The sequence below is a fragment of the Aquila chrysaetos genome, chromosome 20, assembly GCF_900496995.4.
Source record: "Aquila chrysaetos chrysaetos chromosome 20, bAquChr1.4, whole genome shotgun sequence".
NCBI classification, from domain to species: Eukaryota; Metazoa; Chordata; class Aves; order Accipitriformes; family Accipitridae; genus Aquila; species Aquila chrysaetos.
Window position 1 is genome coordinate 4,915,611 of NC_044023.1, and position 15,558 is coordinate 4,931,168.

At 52.4% G+C, this 15,558-nt stretch overlaps 1 protein-coding gene across 3 annotated transcripts in view; it reads left to right on the forward strand.

The window, feature by feature from the left end:
* RNF123 (ring finger protein 123) overlaps positions 1 to 15,558 on the forward strand; it is a 52,938-nt gene that overhangs the window by 29,681 nt on the left and 7,699 nt on the right. For all 3 annotated transcript variants that reach the window (XM_029995903.2, XM_029995904.2, XM_029995905.2), the window contains 4 exons: positions 6,289 to 6,428; positions 6,627 to 6,815; positions 8,474 to 8,549; positions 9,464 to 9,548. In XM_029995903.2, coding sequence (XP_029851763.1) covers positions 6,289 to 6,428; positions 6,627 to 6,815; positions 8,474 to 8,549; positions 9,464 to 9,548 — 490 coding nt within the window. The remainder of the gene's footprint in view (positions 1 to 6,288; positions 6,429 to 6,626; positions 6,816 to 8,473; positions 8,550 to 9,463; positions 9,549 to 15,558) is intronic.

A 15,558-nucleotide genomic window follows, 5' to 3' on the forward strand; every position in this document is an offset into this window, starting at 1 on the left:
TCCCCCCATCCTGGGGAGCTCTGGGGCAGGAGCAGAGTTCCTCAGCTTTCGAGGCCTCTCTCCATCCATATCCAGTGGCTCCACACAGTCTGAGCCTGGCGTGGGCTGGGCTGGCTACTGGGGACTTGCTCCTGGGATTGCTATTTTAAGGTGGAACCGAATCAATAATGAATGCTGATTTAATTGAAGAGGGACAGGGGACTCAGAGGTGTCCTTGAGATGCTGCCCAGGGAAGGAGGAGGAGATGACCCCCCCCATCCATCCCACCCATCAGTCTTCACCTTGTTGCAGTTTGAGCATTGGCAGGGACAATGGGACAAACTGCTGAGCTGAAGGAAATCCCTGTTTGTCTGGATCTGCTTCTGCAGGCCAGTCTGAAGGGAGCTTGGGCAAATGCCTTTTCTCTGGTGCTCTAGCCTTGTCCGGCTTTGGGGATGCTTCCTTGGAGGACTCTGCACAGGTGGGGAAGGCGTGCTGGCACTGCCTCTCAATGTCCATGAAACACAGAGCACAGATCGCCTGGTCTCCTATGCTGCCTTTTGCCTGTGCTCACCGATGGTGAGCAATGCGATGGCTGCCTGGGTTAGCCCAGGGAGGGGAAGAGGCTCAGAAAGGCCGCGTGTGTTCTTGCTTGCTCCCCGAGTTGTTCCTTAGCCCCGCTGGCACCAAACAGCTCTTGTGCAGGCAGGGCTCTGCCTCCAGTTTGGCTCCTGAGAGCAGGCGGGGGCTCTGTTCAGAGGCGGGGGCAGTTCTGGTCGGTGGCTGCTGTAGGAACTTGTTTTGCTTTCGTCGTAGCTTGCAGGCAAGGCCGGGTGCTGTTACGGCACGCATGCGGTGAGCAGAAGCGGTGGCCCTGTGCCAGGCCCAGCCTGTCTTGCTTTTACCAAGCTGCAGGGTGGCTTCAGGTTGCAGCACAGGGCTCCTCTGCTCCAGGCCTTCTGCCCACGCATCCATCAAGTGGTGGAGGGTAGGTGGATGGGACCATGAGATCATCTAGCTGAGCTGTTGTGCAATGTGAGCCAGAGAATTCACCCACATCCCCTTCCCGAGTCCAGCAAATTGCCTAAGCTAAAGATGTCTTTCAGGAAGAAACCCCGTCTTGATCTGACAACACCAAAAGCATCAGCTGGTGGCAGTTGAACTGTCCAACCCCTTCTGATGGTGGTTCCTCACCCTCAGAAATAAATCCATTGCTCTTTCCTCATGGGAATGTACCTAACCTCATCTTCTGTCTTCCACTGCTGCTGCTCTGCCTTTCTCTGCTGGGTTAAACTCTGTGCCTTAAAACATTTTATTCTTCAAAAGTGCTTGTGGACCAGGGTAAACTCACTTCTGGGTCCTTTTTAATGGTGAAAAGAAACTGCAGCCTCTGTCTCTTATTCAGGAAGGGGTTTTGCTTTTCTGTGAGCCCCAGTGTTCACGCTTCCCATGTTTTTAGCAGCCCCAGAGCTGCCAGTGTCATGCTGCCTGGAACACCTCCCTGATCTGCCAGTCACGGAGCCAAAATTTGCATTAGCCTGTTTGCCAGCACTTTGCTTTGGAGGCACACACGAGTCCCAAGCGCGCACTGGGCATCCTGATGCCTTGCACTCAGCCTTACTGATATCTCATCCCCTGAATGCTGCTTGCTTTCCTTCTGCCTCACCCTGCAGCGTTCTTTTTAGTCCTCTCTAAATACATCTTTGAACGAGTGCAGTTTACCGGTGATGTGGATTGCTGCATCCCCAGCTTGCCTCTTTCACTGCTGCTTCATCAGTCCAACAGCCACAGCTACTGAGCAGGAGCTGTTTCACATCTACATCCGGATCCTTTCAAAAAGTTCAGATTAGTGTTGGGTGGAACTGCTTTACTTCTGAATCTGGTCCATTTGGGGCTTTCTTCCTCTGCACTCCCAACTCTACTGTAAATGCTGCAGCATTCAGAGCCCCCCTTGGGCTGCTGACCAAGAATTCTCACAAATAGCCCTTTATAAATCTTCCTGGGTCATTAGCGAACTATAAAGTACATAATTATCTTCCTGTGATGAAAGTACATGACCCTGCTTCTTTACAATTATCTAGTAGGAGCACTTATTGAAGGCTTCCACTTTGTCTGCTTTATTAATTTTTAACTCTGTCTATTAATGGGCCTCTGCTACTGTTAGACTTTCTCCCATTACTACTTTTTTTAATCTGCTAGAATTTTTTCCTATAGTTGAAGAAACTTTGCATGTAGCATGGTTACTCTTGGATGTTTCTTTTATGTCTTCTCCTTCTATTACCACTTTTCTCCTTGTCTTCATCAACCACTGGCTATGTTTGATGATGTTCACTTTACCTTTTACATTTTAACTTATGTCTTTGCTTCATTCTGGTGTCAGTGAACCTTTTAACCCAAGTGCTTGCTGTAGCAATGGGGCTTTCTGGCTGCCTAATAATATTCTTAAAGAACTCTGTGTTTTTATTCACTATTATTTCCCCCCCACCTAGATTTTTTTTTTTTTTCCTCTGACTGTTTTGCTTATATTTTTGTGGGGAAGTTTCTGTTGTGGAAACATCGGATATATCTATAACCGCTTGGGGCCACGCTCTGTTGCCCACATTAAATGTATTGAGGTCATAATTTCTGGCCTTGGAAAACCACCGATTTCTGTTCCAGTGACTGATCTTTATCTGTCATAATGAAGGCTAAGCCAAGACTGAGTGGCTTTTGTATTAGGGAGTTACAAGTTTTAGAAACACTAATGACACGCTATTGCCAGGGTCAAGAAAGTAACCACATCAGTGAGTATCCACAGACTCCCTATGAAATGACGTCCCTGTCTGAAATGGCACACGTAAGGGCTGTGTCATTACCCAGGAGGGCAGTGGTAACTGGGATGTAAAGGAGGTGGGTGGAAATGCCTCAGCAAAGGTGAACATCTTGCAAATGAAGATGAACACAGCACCAGGGCTAGGTTTCTGGATACCACTAATGATTGCCCCATGGAGAACCTCGTCTGGGAACTCATGCAAGGGACAAAGCTGCTCTTGCTGTATTCCAGGGCTGGTTCCTTATGTTGCTTTCAAAGAAAGAGTAGCAGTGATCTTTAGATTCAGAATCCCCTTGGGAGCAACAAAAGCCAAGGAAGACCACTGTTTCCTGGTATTAGCTTAAAACCTTAAAAAAACCCTACATAACTGTGGAGAAGTTTGACAAGAGGCACCACTTTTTAATGCTTTTATAGACTGGCACAGTCTTTGCCAGTAGGAGGGAAGGCATTTAAGAACCTAGAATTGGAGGTTTGGAGCAAATTCACACCACTTATTGGAAAAAGACCATGAGGAAATAGTCATTGGCTAAAAATCAGGATAAAGCAAGTTATTACAAGCATAAGAGCATCCTTCAGAAAGCCAAAGATGCCTTCAAATGAGGTGGACTTTGGCTGGGCGATTCATTTTGAGATCCGTCTTGACTTGAAACATTGGTAAAAGAGGCTTTGGCAACAGACCAAGAGGACAACCCGCAGAGCTCATCCGTGAGGAGTGGTGATCCTTGCTTAGAGCTGCTTTGGGACTTGAAAGCTGGAAGGAGACTAATATGTCAGCAGTTTTAATAGTAAGCACTTTTTACATGTTGAGGAGAGGCTGGGGAAAAGAAGACACAAAAAAATTAACCCTACAAAAGGACCTTTCAGTTCTGAATGACTGGAAGAGAAAACGTAGATGGAATTCAGCATCGCCAGGTGTAGAGTGGTGAACGTGAAGTGAAAATGTGATTAAAAATCAGTGGGCTGCAAGCTGAGCATAACCCTTAGAGACAAGATTGCAAGGGTGGGGTCGCTGGGACCTGTCTATGCACCCTTCTGAGAAAAGAGCCACAGTATTTCAGGTGTGACATCCCCAGGGCCAAGTAGAGGTGTAACACCTCCCCTTGATCTGCTGAGCACATCCTCCTACCATCACCCACCTCTTAGTTGTAGTGAGAGCCCTCACCTGTCCCCTGTTCAAGCTGGTATCCTCCATAACCCCTTTAATGGTGCCCAGACCATTGTTTCCCAGCCAGGACTGATATTTGGAGTCATTCTCCCCCAGACGCAGAATTTTCTCCCTCTTGTTGAATATGATCAGGTTTTTTGTCCCAGTCCTCAAGTTCTTCAGGGTGCCTCTAGCACATCAGACAAAGGCCCTCGTTTAGCGTCATCTGCAAATTTGGTAAGGGTACGCTGTGCCCCATCATCCATCACTGACAGAGAAGACAACAAGGTGGGCTCCGGTGTTGACTCCTGGGCTTCTCCACTTGCGCCTTGCAACCAGCAAGTTCCTGAGGATCTTCAGCTGTAATTCTTACAAAAGGGTTATCCTTGAACTGTCATCCTATTGTATTCTTTTGGAAAATACCAGCTTGATGCCCAGTCAAAGGAACAAATTACACAACAGCAATTATGAGGAAAGGAAAACAGAACAAAAACAAAACCACATTATGCCTTTGTGCAAATCTGCCACGTGCTTGTGGTTTGGATGCTGTGTACGCTTCTGATTCCACCTCTCCAAAGAAAATCTGGGAGAACCGGCAAGGCTCAGGGAGGGATGGCAAAGGGGACAAAGATGTGACAGTTCCTGTATGAGAAACTGAACAGGCTGGGGCTGTTCCCGTTTGAAAGACTATCATAAAGGTCTGAAATCATGGCTAGCTGGAAGAAGTGACTGGAGAGCAGCATCTTGCTGTCTCACCCAGCAGAAAGAGGGGGTTGTAGAGAATAAATATCAAATAAAGCGAGTAGGATCCAAGCTCAAATCCGAATTCCTTCTGCTGCACACAACTGAGCTGTGAAATGTTGCTCCAGGACATGTTCAATGCTAAAGGCTTACACAGTTTCAGGGGACACTGAGCAAGAAATCCACTGAGGACCACTAAATACGTAAAAAGGACATCTGGCTTGTGCAGTCCCCGAGCCACGTGTAGCCAAGGGCTGGGAAAGTACTTGCGGGTGGGAGTAGGACATCAAAGACGTTTGTTGTGATGAAATCCCTCCCAAAGATGTGCTTTTAGGCAGGATCAAAGCCAGGGCACTGGCCTGCCCAGAGGGATTATGCACTGAGACATCAGCATGTGTCCTCCATAACAACAGAAGCTGATTGCACTTGCTAGTGGGTATTTACAGAATAATTTATCCTGTTCCCATTTGAGCTGATGGTCTCCTGCCATCCCTCTCTGGCTTTGCTAATCCCAGCTAGCAATCTGCTTGTAGTTACGCCTTACTTCTCCATCTCTAGGGATGTGATGGAGGTCACCCTGTGTTTGCTTTGCCCGTGGTGGCTTTTTGAGCAGGCTGCCACCCCAAAGACCTGCAGTCACAGCACGGCTTGTTCCTCTGGGCACCACAGTGCTGGTGCTGCCAGAGTTTCCATCTGCTTTTACTTACTAATAGCTTCTAGTAGAGGGAAAAGTAGGTAGATTGGGTGTTTTCCCTATATTTGGTAAATCTGCTCAAGTTTCTTTCTCCAAGCACTGAATTTTAGCCTGTGGTTTGAACTCTGGTACCCTTCCCTCATAGTGTTGAATGCTTTTGTGAGCCTCTCACTGACAGTGGGTCCTTCTGCTAGTGAGAAGCATCCATCCCATTTGTGCCCCCTTGCTTTCCCTGCCTGTCCATGGGGACCAGTGCCCCACACAGCCCTGACTGTGTTTCCTGGCTGCTGCTGGGTTTGCTCCCATCTGGGCTCTTGATAGTGAAAAAGCCCAGAGGCAAGATGGCACAGTACAGCGAGGACGTGTGTGTGCTTGGGCTGAACCTGGCTGGGGAACACGGGCGGCTCTGCCTGAGCCTGCCGAGGGCAGAGCCAGCCCCAGCTCCGTGCAGAAGCCTCTCAGGAGTGGGATTTACTAGGTACCTTCTTCCTCAGATGCAGGCAGACAGGCACGGCCACGTGAGGCCAGGGGTGACCATGCTGGCTCCGGGCAGCTGCTGCCACAGTGGTATCAGGAGCGATTAGTGCTGAGCTGACTGTGGGCCTCTGCAGATCTGAGCGGGAGGGATGCTGAGCTGCAGGGCAGCACTCCTGTGCACATGGACAGCAGCGAGCACGCAGGGCTCTTCCCTGGTTAATTCAGGCTGGCGTTGCAAAAAAGTGCTTGGAGGCCCAACAGGCGAGATTGCTGCTCAGAATAGTCCTTGCACCCTGGCTCCCAGTGCCCTGCCATCTCTGCTTACTGTAAGACTCAAGCCAACACTTACCAAGCCCAGGACTGGTCTCCCAGCCTGCCCTCACCCCCCACCCACGGCCGCTGCGGGACCAGGCCACTGACGCTGTCGCTGTCTGGTTTCAGAGCCGTGTCCCTCCACCTTGCTGCAGCGGCACATGGCAGACCTGCTCCGCAGCGACCGCGACCTGGCCCCCAGCTTCCTCAACAGCGTCCTTAACCAGCTGAACTGGGCTTTCTCCGAGTTCATCGGCATGATTCAGGAGGTGAGTGTGCCACCCGGGGCTGCGGCGTCTGGCACTTGATGAGTGCCCATGTCCTACGTGCAGCGAGGTTCAAGACACAACTCTCGGGGCTGGGCGTGTAGCGGTTCCCTGGCATGCATGGGAGCTGAGCTGGGCTGGGGGTCACAGCCCTCCTTTTGGGAAGGGGCACCTTGTTAAGCTGTCTCCATTGCTTGGCAGATCCAACAGGCAGCAGAGCGCTTGGAGAGGAACTTTGTGGACAGCCGCCAGCTGAAAGTGTGTGCTACCTGCTTTGACCTGTCAGTAAGCTTGCTCAGGGTGCTGGAAATGACCGTTACGCTGGCACCGGAGATCTTTCTCGACTGGAATCGCCCATCATCAGAGCTGCTCCTTCGGAGGCTTGCCCAGGTATCGTCCTTTAGTGGGGTGTGAAGAAGCATCCTCTGAAGGGGCGTGGGGGCCCCTCTGCCCTCTCTCCAGATGTGCTGTGAAGTGGGGGCTCCTGCTGCAAATGCTGTAGTACTTAAAGCTGCTACAGCAAACCCAGCTGCTGCAGAACAAGTAGTGCTCCCTAAAATCTCCACCTGTCAACTGCTCCCCTCCTTTGCAACTAGTCTGGCCACAGCTGATTTCTACCTCTACTGGGAGGGAGGATGATGGTTACTTAAATCTTCCTTCAGAGGGACTATGGCCAGTTTCTTCCAGTCAGTAAATGCTGAATTCTCCTGTGACAAGCAGTGCCATGAAATCTGGAGAGGAGGTGTAGTACACCTGAGCAAAGAGCTGTGGAGAGTATAGCTGGCTTCACAGGGAACATGCCCCACTGTTTGGGCAGGTGTCTTGGTCCTTTATCCCTCAGTCCTAGAATATGATACCAAATGTCTCCACTTCCCTGATGAGGTGACTGGAACAGCCCTGTTCCAACCCACAACACCCCTTAGGCTCCAGTAAATTAGTTTCTGTTCTAAAGCATGAGCAACTCTGGAAAGCCCTGAGGACAGGCTGCTCCTGTATGAGCCAGCCCAGTGGGGAGCAGTCATACATACCTTACCTATACCACAAGGGTTGGGTTGATCCAAGGGTTGAGGCTTGGGGCTATGAGCAGATGACTCAAAGCAAGACATAGTGGGGTCTAGTACAGCAATCGTGAGGGAAGTTCTCAGCTTGGGATCCTGGCATTTCTGTAGGGATCACTGTGTGAGGAGGAAAATGAGGGACCCTTGGCAGGTGCTTTAGGCAAGCTGGGGAACAGGCAGCAGAGAGGAGGGTGCTACAGCAATCCCCTCGCATCCTGGTGCTGCTATGAAGCCGTGTCCCGCTGCTGAACGTGCCCACAGAGGGGTGCAGCGTTCTGCTCTTCATGCATGAGGGTGACGGGAAGAGGAATGCTGCATCTGAGAGACAGTGCTCAGCTTGCAGTGGTTGTGTCAAACCTGCTCATCCCGCTGGGAGTTTGGGTGAGAGCTAAATGCGGCTAATTAAGTGTCTTTACAGTTGATTCCTTTTGTGCTGGTCATAGGCAGAAATCCTTGCCTGTGGTGGTGCTCTGTCAAGCAGAGAAGCAGACTGTTCTCTGTGCTCATCCCGTGCTTCAGGGCTGGTAGGTCTGTCCTGCTGCCAGCTCCAGGCAGGGCAGGACCTGGACTGTGCTTCACCCCGCTGACACTGCTGTTGCCCACAGCTGCCAGCCTGCTCTTCCTAGGCTGTGGCTGTCCCAGGGATGGTAGCTGCTACTTGCCAAGAGCTTTTATCCACAGAAGTAGCTTGGCTTCTGTAGGTGGGATTCAGATTTAGGTGGAAGATGCTGAGATTCAGGTGTCTTGGCCTCAGAATGACTCTTCCCTGGGAGGTTTGGGTCTGGCACAACCACTGTGGTGTGGTGCCACCTCCTTCTGTGCCAGGGCCAAGCTAGGTCTGTGCTGTGAGCCTCCCTCTGTGGATCCACCAGCTCCCAGGGACCGAGCCCAAACTATAAGGACATGCTGCCCCAAAGTATGCTCTTCGGATGCTGCTCGCAGGAAGGCCCATCCAGAAAATACAAACCCACTCTGCTTTTCCCTACACAGCTCTTGAACCAGGTGCTGAACCGTGTGACAGCTGAAAGGAACTTGTTTGACAGAGTGGTCAACCTCCGTCTGCCGGGTGAGTCCATGTATTAATTCTTTGTCCCTCTCCGTTGAAAACATGCTGGAGGCATGCCCTTGGGAAGCGATGGGTGGCTCGTACTGAAGGTTGATGCAGGGGTGTATGGGATCAGACTTCTAGCCTGCCACATCCCTGGCTGGGAAGCCAGTCTGGTCTCGGACACTGGCGCAGAAATGCTGACTTCAGAAGACATGTAAATCCTCCAGGTGGATTTGAGTATTGTTGCTCTTCCTAGGCCCTTAGCCTCTGTCTGCCCAGCAGCTCTGGTTCCCTCCAGGATCCCTGTCCTCACGAGGCAGCTGATGCATAAGGTCTGGCTGTCTGCGGTGGAAGTGGCAGCCGTGTTGTGCTTGGGCGGGGAGGTGTCTTGCTAGACACTGAGCTCACACAGGTTAGGTGGGAGCTGTTTGAAAGGCTCAAAGCCATGGACAGATTGCAGTTTAGGTAGCAGGCTTGTTTGCTGTGCTCTGCATCAAGTAAAGTGTGCACTGAATTGCTGGGGGAAGCCGTTCTCAGCAACATCAGCTGTCTTCCTTGTGGAGGTGACCGTGAGCAACTGAGTTGGGCCTGTTAGCAGAGACTGGCTCCAGGTACTGTGTTATGGACATCCTATATTTACTGTACAGCAGCTGGATTTCCCTGCCTGCTTAGGAGGGGACAGACCACCTTCTCCTCTTGAGGTTTGGAAGAGGCAGGGGTGCTCCATCATAAGAGCAGTGCCTGAGTCTGGGGTTTGCATTAGTGGGGAAGACTCCTCTGTCCTTCATGAAACCCATGGCCCCACCGGAGAACCCAAGTCATTGTGCCTACCTCCTGGACTGCTCTGCCACCAAGTCTGGAAGTAGCGGTGCAGCCCTGCTCTGCCTGTCATAAGGTGGCAGCGGCTCTATCTTTCTCTTTTGCTTCCATAGGGCTGGAGAGCGTGGACCATTACCCAATCCTTGTGGCTGTGACGGGGATACTGGTCCGGCTGCTTGTGGACACTGATGTTCAGGGGTGAGTGGCTTTTGACTTCCAAAGCATGGAGTCACTGCATGTGACATTGCTTTGGGCGCTGCAGTAGTCAGTGCCATGGGTGGTGTTGCAGGAGTGATGCGGGTGCGTGGGGACCAAAGCGAAGTGAGGTAGATGTGCATGGAGCAGGCAGAAGCTGAAGAACCACATGTCCCTGCAGCAGCTGCATCCCAGTGCTACTGCTGGGTGCAAAACTCCTTCCTGTGGTGCAGGAAAGCCCTCGTGAGAGGTGGCTATGAGTTGCTGTACCGATAGCATATGTGCACCTTCCTCCTCGGGATGGGGTCTGGCATTCCAGGACAGCTGCTGTCAGAGGTTGTGAGTGCCACGTGTAAAAGAGCTGTGCTGATGTGGTGATACAGGCAAAGTGCTGCAGCAAACAGTGACGGGTGGAAGGGAGTTCATTAAAGCTCCTTCACTCTGAACCCATCTCAGGAAGGCATCAAAATGTGTGCAGAGCTCTCTGGCTTCCCAGACATATGTCACAAGGGTGAGACAAATCCTGTCCAGGCACTTAGGTGATGCTGATTTTCAGATGAAGCAAATCTTGTCCTTATGGTAACCAGAGAGACAGCACTGGTGGTGGCTGAGCAAAGCCACAGCTGACCTGGTTATTTATGTGTGTCTGTGCCTGCTTGTACCGAGTCCTGCAAATAGGCTTATTCTGATACCCTCTGCAGCCCTGCCTTTGCTCTCTCCCAGTGTCATTCATGGGTGTCTTGCCCGGCCACTGTACCCTGTAGGGTGCTGTAGGAGATGGGGCTCTTCTGTCCGCGCTGCACATCCTGCTTGTTTTCACATTTGGAGAACATGATAGTCTCTGGCTTTGCAGAGAGCCGAGCCCCATCTGGCCAAGCGGCTCAGCCCTGCAGCCAGTCTTTCAGCTTCTTCTCTCAAGGACTCAAAGATGTACACAAATAAATACATCTAATTATATCCTGCCTCCCATGGCTGTTGCACCAGTCGCACAGCCCCGAGTGTGACAGTGCCAAGAGCTTAGCACAAGGTCATTGATCAGTGGCCTTTTGGGACTGTGAACAGGGGTGGATTTTGCTCACGCCCAGAATCCTGCTCTGTGGAAAGGGCAAACATCATGAATTTGATGCCACAACTAGACACTTCTTCCTGGAGGGAAGCAGGGAGGTGATAAAACAGTTCCCTGCATGCCAGGCAGGCTGAGAAGTCCTTCCCTGGCTCCCTGTCCCTTGAACATCTGTCCCAGGCCAGGTCACTTGTAGAGTCAAAGAGGGGAAGGGATAAAGCTCTTTCTCTGGCCCTCAGTTTAGCAAACGCCAAAGAGCGCTGGCAAGATGGTAGTGTGATGACAATCACATCCTTCCTAGCCTGCAGGGAGTCCTGGGGAGTAAAAAAGCTTCCAGACTGTGTCTCCTTTACCTGAAAAGCCAGCTGTGCTTGGGGTTAGTGAAACCTGGGCAGCCGGTGTCAAAGGGGCTGTACATAACCAAGCGGCACTGTCCCCTGTCTGCCAACAGCATCCTCCATGCCTTGGCCAGCAGCGGGCTGCGCGGTCACAAACCAGAGGTGCCGTACCCTGTGGTGTGTGGTGGGGAAGCTGCCAGTCTCTGACTGATCTTCAGGGGCTTTGTAGTCACCTCCTTGGGCACTGGAAAGCAGAAATAAATACAAAACGGGGGAATGATGTGAGAAAAGCATCATGTCCTTATGGTGGACCTAGCTGAGCAGGAGAAGCACAAGGTGGTAACAGGAGGAAGCCCAGGGAAAAATGTCTATAAAACAAAATGCTTCTATGTGACTTTGCAAAGCCCTGCACTAAATCTGAGATTTGATACGTCACTGATTTATAAAAGGCAAGCAAACGTTTCAGGGGAGACATTGAGGTCAATCAAGACAAAAGAACCGAGGCTGGTGGCTTGGAGACCTTCTGCCACTACCCAAGCAGAGGGGATGGGCAGCCTGATGGTAGAGATCAGCATGGCCGCAGGCAGAGTACCTCACATGGAAGGGAAAACTGAGCCACCCACTCTCTTTGCAGCACTCTGAATTGAGGACAGGGGTGGGAGCGTTGTACCCCACATACAGAGTGGTTCTGTTCCATGCAAGCACATTGAAAAATGGCAAACAAACAGGGACGGGATGGAGAAAAACAGCAGGTATGAGAGGAAATGCAGAGGCTTTTCTTCTCTGCCTTTGCATTCCTCGAGGGTTCAGTCCTGGTTTGATCCTGTGTGCAAGTCTCTTGGCACCATCGCTACAGGGTGCTGAAGACTGGGAGGTGCAGCTGGGGTGAGCAGAGCCCCACGAGGATCTCCTCCCACAGTCACTCAAAAACCAGGGAGATGGTGCAGGTCAACAACAGCTGGCCTGGAGCAGGGCGATGAGAAGCATCTGTCTCCAAGCACATGAGTAAGAGGATGGTCCGTGGAATGGAAAAGGAGAATTTAAACCTTCTTTGGGTCTGTACACTCCCATGGGAGATGATTGCCATGGGTTGTGTTACTGCAAGGAGTAACTGAAGAGATTTAAAGGATCCCATATGTAACCAGGCTCTCCAGAGCAGACCCGTTTATATGAACTCAAGAGGTGACAGCTTTCCTTTTTCCTTTTTCCCTTCCTCTCAGTGCAGTGAGCAGGATAACAGGACAGCTTTTTTCCTTCCTCGGAAGCACTCTGCTGGAAGCAGGTAGAAATCTCTTCCACGTGCCATCTGGTAACTCCCAGACTGCCAGAAACCATTAAGAGAGAGAGATTATCCAACCCACATTTGCACGTAGGAAGTTCTCTGTGGGAATTACCTGGGACACTAGCTGTTACCCTGACTGGCTCCCTGCGGCTCTGCCCCTGAGGATGAGGACAGGGGATAGGACCTCGGGTGACTTCCTTGGCTTGGCTGTGTTTTTCCTGGTTGCCTCTAACCCAGCGAGCCAACGCTGTGCTAGGCACTTGGTTGGAAGGTACTGCAAGCTTTGCCCTGGGACAGAGAGGACAGGTTCATCCAGGAGTGGAGGAGTGAAGGCCCATTTATGGGGCCAAAACATTCCAGTGGGGAAGGGTGGGAGTAAGGAGAGCCAGGGCCCTGCCGACTCATCCAACCGCGTTATCAGGATGCAGTCGGATGCCTCAGCTGCTCCTCACCCAGCACAGGACGCTTAGCCAGGCATCAAGTCCTCTTGCTACGGACTCCTGGCATCAAACAGAGCCATTAAGCACAAGAAAAGGGAACATTGCCCAGGCTGGGATGTGATGAGACAGTTGATACATCGTACATCTTAGTCCCTGGATGGAGCGGGCTGTGCTTTTGAGGGAGAAGAAACGCATTTCCTTGTCAGGTCTGGCAGGACGGCTGGTGCTGCTCGTGGTGAACCAAAGCTTCAGTGCCCACCTCGTCCAGGCTTACTGGTCTTTGTAGCAGGGCCTGGGAATTTCACGGCTTGGCTCCCTCGCTGGATGTAATGAACTTTGCAAACAGGGGCAGAGGAGAATTAGTGCAGGGCAGAGGTAGGGAGCTGCTAGCTCAAGCTGGGGTCCCTCAGCAGAGGGTCTTTTAGTTCCCAGCGGAGCAGCTGCCTGTCCCTCGAGGGCTCGCCGGGAGGGAGCGAAACCTCGCCAGCGGGTGAGAGCGGGGCAGCCTGGCACTGGGGCTGGGCTCTCTCACCAGCAGGCAACAGCTCCTTGGTTTAAAACTACTTTGGCCTCTGCAGCGTTGTTGTGGGACTGCTCGGGCCTCCTGACGTGCTGCCCCCTCCCAGCCCTCGGGTCTGACAGCGGTTGGGCAGCACCTTCACTGCAGGGAGGCTCGGTGCCTGGCAGGGCTGAGGAGACAGGGATGCCCGTGTGCCGCCTGTTTGCCAGGCCCTAATGTCTCAGCCTTGGTTTTGTGGGGGGGAGAGGGAAAGCAGGATCTGGCAGGCTGAGCCAGGAGTTGGGCTGAATCGTTGGGTCCGTGCCAGAGACCCTGGCTGCCTTCAGCTGGTATCATCCCCCCGTTTGTCTGCTAAATAATTGAGCAGATTTTCTATTAAGCCTCCTTTGGAGTGAGCTAATGGAGCAGTGTTGGCCAGAGCTTGTGTAAGGATCCTGGCAAGAGAGGGCGGCAGGGGAAGGGGTGAGGCCCGAAGGTGAGGCTGTTGGTCCCCTGCGTGCGAGGGCACGTTGTAATTAGGACTGGGCATATAGGTTGGAACAGGCGCTGTGGAAAGTGAGCGGCCATCCCAGAGCGGAGGTGACCTGTGTTGTGCCAGGGTTTGGCCACCAGTCTGCTCCACGGGCTTGCCCCATGCACACTGTCCCCTCCGAGGCAGGGGGAGTGAGGCCGGGCAGGGTGTTCCCCAGCCCTGCCCGCGGCTGATGCTCTCAGTGTGAATCTGGAGGGGTAGGGCACGTGCAAGGAAGGAGCCAGCGAACTTGCCTGCAGTGCAACTGTACAAGAAGAGACCTAAGCAGCCCTCAAGGTGCATCTCCCAGGGACTTCTGCCTGAAAGATGGAGAAGACAGAGGGAAGAGCATTGTAGTCACCAGGAACACGGTGGTACCAGCCAGCAGAGCACAGGACGGGGATCCTAGGCCAGAAACAACCATGCTGTGCCAGTGGGATGCTGAGCATGAGCCAGTGGGACCTGCCAGGAGGAGCAGCACTGGGCTGACGTGATGCTGGGGTGATTCTGGGGGATCTCCGCACTCCTTTCCTTTGCACAGTACAGATAGGTGCAGAGGGACAGACTGGCAGGAGGGAGGAGATGGAGTTTCCCTGGGCAGAAGTAACATGTTGGTGAGCTGGAAAGTGAGGAGGCACGAGGCCAGGTGGGGAAGGCAGACTAAGCAGACTCTGTTCAATTGCTAGATGGTGTTGGGGGTCACCTCCACTGGAAAAGTCACAGAAGATCCCAGTCTGCAGGTTCCTAAACTCAGCCTGGCCACCCACCTGCATGCTCGAGCACTGCTGAGACCCTGGGGATTTGGCTGGTCCCCGCTCGACATGGTAGTTCTCTGCAGTCTAATTACTGATCACTTAAACACTAATGCTCCTTCAGCACATATTGATGAGAGCGCTATGGTGGAAGGAGGTGCAGGAATAGACATTTCATGGACCGCTAAGTCTAAAGGAGGCATTGTTACCTTGCTCTAAAAACTCAGAAAATGGGTGGTACTCAAGTCTTGCAGTGCGTAACATATCAGGCTGAGTGTGAGCCAGAGCACAGAGGAATAACTAGGTCAGACCTAGGTTTCACGGTTTAAAAAGGAGTCTGGCCTTACCAATCTTCGAGTTTTTACAAGCTGCTAGCTCCAAACACTGCATCCTGAGCAGTGGGACTGCCAAGGCTGGGATCTCCTGGCCCCCCGGGGCTGTCGGGCACTTGCTGGGAGGCAGGAGCAGGTGTTGTGCTGGCCAGCAACGAGGCTTCGCTGCTTCGAGCTCTTTGGAAAACTGTGAGCATCATAAGGAAAGGATCCAGGTCCAACCATGTACATCGTGTGTCCAGCCCCAGCAGCAGGAGGACAGGAAGGGACTGGCATTCAGCGTGCCCACGTTGTCCTGGCTGAGATGTGAAGTGCCAGGGGAGACAGTGTCAGCATTGGAGGCTGGTCCCCAAAGCTAGTCCTTATCCCCACGTGCGCAGGCACAGGTCTTTGCGTGCCGGGGACGCCGTGCTTTGTGCTGACCCATTACTTTACCCTGTGGAGTCAAGGAGCAGGAGGCGGGTTTGGCTGCGAGCCGGGGCTGTAATGGTGCAGAGAGGCTGCTGAGTATTCCTCGGGGACCATCCATTATGTTTCCCAACTCCTGCCTGTCAAGGAGGCTGTGCTCCTGGCTATGTTTTTCCTTGCCGAGATGATTTGCCTTTCAGGCTGCTTAATGAACTGCTACGACAGTTCAAACTGCCTTGCCTTGCTTGTTGGAGCAGCAATGTGGTGTGGGGTCCTTTCGGAGCATCAGAAAGGTGTGAAACGCAGCAGCAGGATTTTCCTGGGTAAAGGCAGCGGGGAGCCCTTGGGGGCAGCACCGATACAAACC